General features: G+C 46.2%; 1 protein-coding gene across 2 annotated transcripts; it reads left to right on the plus strand.

Annotated features, from left to right (window-relative positions):
- The first annotated feature begins 353 nt into the window (after positions 1-353).
- On the plus strand, positions 354-8,466 carry CHMP2A (charged multivesicular body protein 2A). Of its 2 annotated transcripts, none has more exons than XM_079948641.1 (6): positions 354-508; positions 4,264-4,452; positions 4,528-4,707; positions 5,502-5,632; positions 6,731-6,792; positions 7,732-8,466. In XM_079948641.1, the coding sequence occupies exons 2-6, from the start codon at positions 4,285-4,287 to the stop codon at positions 7,854-7,856; spliced, it is 666 nt and encodes a 221-aa protein (XP_079804767.1). In that variant the 5' UTR covers positions 354-508; positions 4,264-4,284; the 3' UTR covers positions 7,857-8,466. The 2 variants fall into 2 exon arrangements, with proteins under 2 accessions (XP_079804767.1, XP_079804768.1); XM_079948642.1 differs by lacking the exon at positions 354-508 and adding an exon at positions 3,355-3,468.
- Positions 8,467-9,165: the final 699 nt, after the last annotated feature.

Here is a 9,165-nt window from a genome sequence, read left to right on the forward strand (position 1 = left end):
CTCGAAGCTATTCACTGATACCAATGCAGAGATTAATTTTTTAAAAACATCCCCCCCCCCCCAGTGAAAGAGAACGAATTCCTGTATGTGGCGCTATCGCCACATTGTTCCATTGTTCTGCCATATAGACAACCCTCACTTCCGGCCGCACTTCCCCTAAAAATTAGTAAATGTGGGGAATATTTAAATGTGGTTTCTCGATGGGGACCCGGAAAGGATAAAGGAAAATAGTGAGATTGCCTTCTCTACACTTTTCTAACTCTGGCGCGATAACAGGCTCTATTAGAAAACGTCCGGCTGTGTTTGACTCTCTAGCCTTTCCCTTCCCTCTGTGTCTATGGTTCCTCCGCTGTCCGGCTTCCTCTTCCGCCCTCCCTCCGCGTGATCCTGACGTGAGAACCCCGCCCTATGACGTAAACTCGGCCAAGGCGGAAGAAGAAGGGGAAGAAATAACAAGGACTGGAAAGGAGGGGACTGAGGCTGCTGCTGCTTTTGTTGTTGCTGTTGGGTAAGGGGCTGCTTCCCTTTTTCTGGGTTATTATGGGGAGGGGGTGTCCTGACCTTTTCCGGGAGGGGGATTGGGAAAGCCCGCAGGGGTCGGGGAGAGGGGAGCTGTGCTGATGGTGTCGGGTGTGGGGCAGCTGGTGGATTCAGGATTTAAGTGAGAAGATTGGGTACCTTATGTGGGGCTCTTCTTCCCCACCCTAGTTTATTTCCTGTTGTATTAACATAGTCTATTATAATATAATTATATGTAAAGGTGTGTGTGTGTGTGAATGTGAGTGAGAGAGAGAGATTTACGATGGAAAAATTATATATATATATATATATATATATATATATAATTTATACCCCTGCCTATCTTGCTAGGTTTCCCCAGCCATTCTGGGCGGCTTCCAACAAAAGATTAAAAATACATTAAAACATCAGTCATTAAAAACTTCCCTAAACAGGGCTGCCTTCAGATGACTTTTAAATGTCAGATAGTTGTTTATTTCGTTGACATCTGATGGGAGGGTATTCCACAGGGTGGGCACCACTACCGAGAAGGCCCTCGATATAACTTTTCTGGTTGTTCCAGAGTCACACAAAGTAAAATTTAGCAAATGCCCCTCCTTTCAGGCTGGTAAATCTCACCACATTATCCTATGAGTTGACATTCAGTAATTATTTTACAGTGCTGGCGTTTTCCTTTTTACTCTCCTCTCCCTCCCTCGCCAGGAGTTTATCACTTGCCTCGCAATGTAGATGCTGTCGCCCTCTGTTGAACTGCCTTGGCAGCTTTCTTTGTGGTGGTCAGATAGTCTACTGTAAGCCTTTTATTTATTTTTTTGGTATTGCATTCTTTGGGTGCCATGGCAGAATGACAACATATAAATGCAACAAACAAACAAACAAACAAACAAACAAACAAACAAGTGTGGTATTACAATAAAGAGTGTGTGGATCAGGGTGCAGAATCTTTTTCAGACGGGGGGGGGCACATTCTCTTCTGTGCAATCAGTGATGGGTGAGGTCAGAGGCAAAACTGGTCAGAGCAACAGAAGTAAAGTTTACCTTTGTACAGTAGGCTATTATCTACACATACTCCTATCTGTCCTTCATCTTGGCAAGCATGAGGCATTATCAGAGATCAAGGACTCATTCCAGTCAGGTGAAAACACTCAAGGAAGGTGTAAAATATGGCCAGGAAAGTTGGTATTTGTGATCTTGGGAGAGGGATGTGTGGCTGTGGAGGAGCTGTGGCCTGGTGATGGTCCTTAGGGCCAGCTAGATATGCCCTGGGGGCCACATTTGGGCCTCAGACCTGAGTTCCTTCACCCCTAGTATCGACCAATCTCCCTCCAGTCGACAGCATAAAATACTGAACAGCAGAGTTCTGTCAGTTTGTTGATGGTCTCAGTGGAGCTTAATGACAGGAACTCCTTGGCCAGGTTTCATGCCTGTCGGAATCATTGTCTGCATTTCACTCCTGTTTCTATTCTGGGAGAATCCTCTCTTGTGTAGCTTTTATAAGGAGGTTTAGTTGCTTTTGACCCTTGAATGGGAGACACGTTAGTGTATAAATGTACGTGAAAGTGGTAGCAGTTATAAGCTCAACATAAATACTTCAAAATGCCTTCCAGGTCTTGTTTATGGGTTTTCTTTTATATTTTTATATTAGAGTCATTAATAGGGGTTAACCTTCATCCCCTTGTCCCTCTCCTTTAATAATTGAAGAATCACATTCAGAGCCAAAAATGCTTTACAGGGTAATTAATTTTTGTTACTTAAGCAGTCTATATGAATGTGATGCTAATGCAGAAGCTCTGTATGAGTATGAAAGAGATGGAGATCTCCAGGCTGGTTGCCAAGTGACACTCTTCCATGCCTGGCTTGTCTCTTTGGCAGCATCAGTCCTGTGCCCCTGTCATTCTGTTTAGGTATGTATTCATTTTGGATTTGTATCACTCTGATCTGCAGGTAACAGTAGACTGACAGAAAGAAGTCACACACAGAAAGAAGGGAGAAAGAAGTAAAGGAGGGTGTTGTGTGTGTACAGTTTGCCTCTGAGATACCTCGTTTCCTTTCCTCTCCAAATCTCTACTGCCGAATTTGCCCTGGGCTTTCCCAGATTGTGGCATGTGTCTGTAGACATTAAGGAAGCCAACCCCTACCTCCCTTGCTCCACCCCTTGGTTTACACCTCTCTTGGTCATACTAGAGAGTGGCAAAGAGACACAATGGAGGGCCATGCCGTGTTGTGTGTGGTAGCCAGTTAAAATAATAAAGTTGAATAACACATTAAAAGGACACCCTACATTTTAACCTTGGTAAGACTCTGCTCAACTAAAGTTATTTCACAGCTTTCTACCAAAATATACAATGATTCAGCTACCAGTAAACCTTCAGGGGAATTTTTTTTGTAACTAGCTGCGGGTTACAAAAGAAACTTTTGGATAATCATGGAGGTCAGAGGGTAGTGGTTTCTTAGATATGTTTGGTGCATGAACCATGTTATGGGATTTACCATCAATAGACTTTTGTAAGGGTAGGCATAGGGATCTTGTGTGTGGCATTTCTGAACATTTGTTATAGACCAGGCTTCCTCAAACTTGGCCCTCGAGATGTTATTGGTCTACAATTCCCATGATCCCTAGCTAGCAGGCCCAGTGGTCAGGGATGATGGGAATTGTAGACTCAAAACATCTGGAGGGCAGAGTTTGAGGAAGCCTTTTATAGACCCTCCTCTCCCTTTCATTTTCCTCATGTTGCTTGGTGTTCCTCTCGCCCAGCTAACTACAGCATTGTGACGCTAGCATTGTGATGTCACACAGGCTGTGTCTTGGGCTCTGCTACTAACCTTGAGTTAGTAGTCTACAGCCTATGGCAGACCGAAGTTTGCTCAAAAATATGCCTGTGCTTTACTCCAGAAGTTCAGTATGCTGTCAGTGGCTGTTCAAAACATCAGATTGTGCTTTGGAACCGGGTAAGGCTGGCTGATACTGGGCATCTGCTCATGCCTAGAAGAGTGTTCCCTTTTTATTTTTCTGCTTGCTTTCTAGAAGTTACATTCTGTTTCTTTGGTTCTTTCATTCCATGCCCCTTCACTCAATTCATGAAGTTTCTATTATGTGCGCACAGCAGCAGAGAGCTGGTGCTGGGATGCGAGATTTGGAGAGTGTTAATATGATTGGTTGATTCAAACTGATATTTATTATTTTATTTTAATTGGAAGATTTCACCCTGTAGGACAATGGCCTGAGTGGCTTATAAAATTAAAAAACAATTCCACATCGAACTACATAGCAGGTGCTTAGGTATTTCGTCATTATTATATTGAGTATTGGTAAGCAGTAAATGACAGCTGCCCCAAAAACTGAAATGGGTCAAAAACGGGGGTCAAAAACAGGGGTTAGTAAGCCGCTGTTGACTCAAGCCTGTTAGCAAAGCATGATCAAAGCAAGAGGAAAAAAATGTGTATTTGCTCCTTTCAGAAAGGTGTATGGTCAAATCACCCATAGCTTGCTTTCTCTCTGCGATATTTTCATGGTCAGATATATTTTTCAGCCCTCGTTCTCTGGGCTTTTCTCAGTGCCCAGTATAATATGTTTATCATTAGGCTCTGGTAGTCGTTCCCCTCGTAACCCATTATTCCTCTTTTTAGTGGCCATCTAGTGGTCAGAGTTCACTTTCGCTCTTACCACAAAGCACTTCATAAGGATAGATGTATGTATCTGTCTCAAGTCTCTCATCATCTGACTCTCTGCCTTGACAATTGTAGGCTGACTCATCTTCTGCCACAATGGATATGCTGTTTGGACGCCGGAAAACCCCGGAAGAGATGCTCCGGCAAAACCAACGGGCTCTGAACCGTGCCATGCGAGATCTGGACCGAGAACGGCAGAAGTTGGAAACCCAAGAGAAGAAAATAATTGCTGACATCAAGAAGATGGCTAAACAGGGGCAGATGGTGAGCTTGGAAGTGCAGATGTGCCATCAGAGGGCAACCCTTATCTCCGTCTCTAACTTGTTTCTCTAACCCCAGGATGCAGTGAAGATCATGGCGAAAGACCTGGTGAGGACAAGGCGCTACGTCAAGAAGTTCATCATGATGCGGGCTAATATCCAGGCAGTGTCCCTCAAGATACAGACCCTCAAGTCTAACAACTCCATGGCTCAAGCAATGAAAGGTGTCACCAAAGCCATGGCTACTATGAACAGACAGGTGGGTTGTCTCCAAGCCAGTCCAGCTAGGGGTCTGCAGTGCCAGGAGAAGAGAGAGAGAGAAAGTCCACTTGAGGGGACATAGCCTGGTTCTGGAGCACCTTCTTTGCATGCAGAAGGTGCCATGTTCCCTCTTTGGTATTTCCAGCATAAAGGATCCCAGGTAGCAGAGGATGGGAAAGGCCTCTCTTCCTGACATCCCGGGGGAGCTGCTGAGTAGACAATATTTGACTATATGGAGAAATAGTCTGGCCTGAGAAAAGACAGCTCTCTGTTTCTTGCAACAGGATGTGCAGTAAGACAGGCTTTCTTAAAATGGGGTGTCCTTGGTGGACACACGATGGGAGGATGTCAAGGGTGAGAATCTGCTGTGGGTGCCTAAGCAGAAAACAACAAGTGGACAGGCCTTTTTCAAAAGCCCCTGAATCTTCAAAGGATGTTACTAATGACCTAGATGGGGCACAGTTCTTCTTTCCTCAGTTTTGACCTTAGCTTCTCCCAGACAACAACAGCATCTGGAGCAGCTGACTTGTTTGCACTAAGGGAGGATTCACCAGACTGGATGTAAGGAGTTCTGGGATGTTCATTCTGTTGTCTCTAATTATTGCTTCTTTAGAAATGAAAATTCAATCTGCCTCTTTCTTGGTAAGAAAGACAGCTTTCCATATTTAGTGATGTGATTGTGGTCCTACAAGTTCTTAAACCTACTACGGCTTCCACCTGTGTGGAAGACAGATGACTGCCTCTGTCTCTTTCTGGGATGCTGTAACAACAGGCTTCATGGGTTTCTTTCAGCTCAAGTTGCCGCAAATCCAGAAGATCATGATGGAGTTTGAGAAACAGTCAGAGATCATGGACATGAAGGAGGAGATGATGAATGATGCCATTGATGATGCCATGGGAGATGAAGAAGATGAAGAAGAAAGGTGTGTATACAATGGGGGACAGTTATGGGTCCACAAGCAAAGACAGTGGGGAGTGGGCGCCTCTGTGTCCCCATTGCTGCTTAGCTCTTAACTTCTGTAGATAGCTTAGGTTTTGGAATGACGCTTCTCCTTGGTCACATGAAGGCAGCAGCTTCCACACCAGAATTCCTGCTAAACTTCTATGAAATCTGGGCTTGCCCACTCTGATTTCTTGATGAGGTTCCTGCAAAGGGTGTGTGCATGTGGTAATTGAGAGAGAGGTTATTGGTGCTGCTTCCACCATCATTGAATGGTGAACATTGAAGGGAACAACAGAATGAGTTTGAGATCATTCAGATCATCTGTGGCATGTTAATCAAATGGAGAAGGAAGTGGGGATGAGCCTACTTGTCTTTCTCCTTCTGTTTCATTTCTGGCCATCATCAGTTAGAAGGCAACTGCTTTACTTTGTGCATTCTAGAACTCTGTTTTCTGTTCTAGAAGCTGTGCATTCTAGAACTCTTGTTTTCTTTTGTGTAGATTTCTTATGAGTTCCAGAACCCTGATTTTCTAAGGTTCTGAAATGCATGAGGTGTCTGCATGAGTAGAGAGGGCTCTGTACTAGAGCAGTCACCCTCTAGCTTGTGGAGGACCACTGTGAATGCAACGGAGGGTGGGGTGAGTTGTACCCCTGGTTGCACCCTTGCTTCCTTCTCCACGACATCATCACTTGAAGGGCAAGCTCCTCAATAGGGATATTATCCATGAGAAATATATACTCTTTGCCCATCTGTGCATGCACACAAAAATTTATTGTATGCTTGTATATTTGTGTGCGTAGCTGAGCAATACTCAAATGCAAGGGACATGGGCTGACTGCGGATAAGACATTTGAGGGTGGTTGGGAGCAGCAGAATCCCAGCTGCTGTATCCCTACTACCTCTGTGCATAGCACAACAAGTGGAGCCCTGCTCACAATGAAACAAAATACATAAGTTCACCCAAAATTTCACCAACAGTTGCTCCAGGGGGCAGGGCAGATAGGGGAGCAGGGAGAACAGGATGTGTAGGCACAGATGCATCTTGAGGTCTCATGTTCTCTTACCCTTCCATTCACAGTGACGCTGTTGTCTCCCAGGTGCTGGATGAGTTAGGTCTGACGCTGACGGATGAGCTATCCAGTGAGTATCTGTGCATAGTGAACATAGGAGTGGAAGGAACAGTTTGGCAAAGGCAAGAAGCCACAACTCACATTGCCCTTGCAGACCAGTGCAGTTCCACATGCTGGTAGGCACAAGTTCTGGTAGGCAGGGATACCAAGTCTGAGCAAGCAGAAACTGGACTGTTGTGAAATTTCTCTTGTTTAGCCCAGTAAGATTTCAAGCCTCATTATTTACCTCTTAAATCATGGATGGGTAACCTCTTGCCCTCCAGATACAGGGATGGTGGGTGTTGTAGTTCAACAACAACAACAGTTTTATTATATATATGCCACCCATCAGACTGCGTTTCCCCGGCCACTCTGGGCAGCTCCCAACAAAATATTAAAAACAATAAAACATCACACATTAAAAACTTTGATATACAGGGCTGCAATACCTAGAGGGCTGCAGGCTCCCCATCCCTGGCTTAAAAAACACCCTATTAGTGTTGTAGAACCCAGAAGGGACACAGACTGAAACATAGTAAGGAAATGAAACAATGTACATTAGAAATGAAAGAAGGTAAAGGTTAAAGACTTAAGAGTCTTTAACACCCCCCAGGTGTTGTTGAGCTGCACCATAAATTCAAAGCCACTTATACTACCTTAGCGGTCATGGCTTCCCCTAATGAATCCTGGGAACTGTAGTTTAAGGTTGCCCTGACAACTCTCCATACTTTTACGAACTACAGTTCTTATCTTAGGATCCTTTGGAGGAAGCCATGATTGTTAAAGTGGTAGAAGAGGTAATGTATGGAGTGGTTGTGACCTACATGTCTTGCATGCATATGTAGTTCTACCCACTGCCCAGGATCCTTACAGGGTGTGGGGTGGGCGCTAAGGTTGTGGCAAGAACTGGGGGAAGGGTGGGGAAGGGCGTCCCTTCTGCCACCTCAGACTTTCCTCTTCTCCCTTCCAGACCTGCCTTCGACCGGCGGTTCTCTGAGCGTGGCGGCAGGGAAGAAAGCTGAAGCCTCCTCTGCAGCTCTCGCCGATGCAGATGCCGACCTGGAGGAGCGCCTCAAGAACCTGCGGCGGGACTAGCGGGCACGGAGCTTGGCTCTCCTCCCTCCGCCGTTACCTGGCTCTTTGAAACCCTCCTGGCGTTGGGATGACTTCTGCTGCGGCAGGGAGCAGGGCCTCACGGGCTCCTGAGGGGTGTGGCTGTGGGCAGCATGAGGGGTGGGAAAGGGTTCCATGGAGCTGTGTAGTGCTCTTGCTCCCCCCTCCCTTTCCTTTTTTTTAAAAAAAGGACTTTAAGCATCACTAGGCGAGGTCATGGAGGCAAAGGGTTTTCTTTTTCCTGTATCTTGTCAGTGCCTCCATTCCACAAGCCTGGGTGGTTTGGAGACTCGGATGAGCTCTCTTCTGAATGGTGGGGGAAGGTGTGTTTGGCATCCCTTACTGTAACCCCTGCCCAGTCCCTGATAATAATTCCCCCTCCCCTCTCCTTGGGGGTGACGGTGAGACGAGAAGAGAAGCACCAGGCAGCACCTTGGCTGATAACCTCCTGCTCCCGCGAACGGGGCGAGAGACACTCCAGCACTTTTCCTGGCTTAAAAGCTTTATATTCAGCCCTGCTCCCTGGCCTCAGGTGGGCGTTGCCATTGCGTCTGTCTGTCTCTTGTAATAAAGGTTGTAGATTTGTATTGAACGTTCCTGTGGCGTCTGCTCTTGCTCCCATGGTGGAGTGTCAGAGCTGGGAGGCCCAATAGTCTCGGTCAGGCATAGGCAAACTCTGCCCTCCAGATGTTTTTGAGACTACAATTCCCATCATCCCTGACCACTGGTCCTGTTAGCTAAGGATCATGGGAGTTGGAGTCCCAAAACATTTGGAGGGCCGAGTTTGCCTATGCCTGGTCTCAGCACTGCTGTCGGTGTGTATCTGGCTTTCTGCCACAACCCGTGACTTTTGGAGAAGTGTACATAGGTGTTGCATGCAGGGGATTATTGTAGGTTTTAGTGCAGGCGGAGAGAGTTTTGGCCCTCCAGGTTTTGTTGAGCCACAGCTCCCATCAGCCCCACCAAGCAGGGCTAGTGGCTGGGGTGAAGGGAGTTGTAGTTTGGCAACATCTGGAAAGTGAAAGGTTCCTTGCCCCTGGTTTAATGTGTTGACTATGTTTGCTTGCCTCTTAAACATGACCACAGGCGCTGGTTGTGGAGCAGCCACCAAGTTCCACTCTACCCGGCCTGCCCATCACCTTGAAATTCTCAAAATGGACAACATGGGTTGAAATGCAGCTCTCTTGAATGTTTAGCAGGGCCCTGTGCCACCAACTTCAGCTATGGTGTGACTGGAATATTGTGGCACCCTGATTGTCTTTCGAATTGGAGAGGCTGGAAAGTATTCTGC

Source organism: Podarcis cretensis (genome assembly GCF_951804945.1).
Source record: "Podarcis cretensis genome assembly, chromosome: 13".
Taxonomy (NCBI): Eukaryota; Metazoa; Chordata; class Lepidosauria; order Squamata; family Lacertidae; genus Podarcis; species Podarcis cretensis.

Excerpts from the sequence above, each read along its gene's own strand:
- CHMP2A (XM_079948641.1), top strand. The coding sequence starts at position 4,285 with ATGGATATGCTGTTTGGACGCCGGAAAACCCCGGAAGAGATGCTCCGG. Across the intron at positions 4,708-5,501 it reads TGGCTACTATGAACAGACAG|CTCAAGTTGCCGCAAATCCA; the intron begins GTGGGTTGTCTC and ends GGTTTCTTTCAG. Across the intron at positions 5,633-6,730 it reads GAAGAAGATGAAGAAGAAAG|TGACGCTGTTGTCTCCCAGG; the intron begins GTGTGTATACAA and ends TTCCATTCACAG.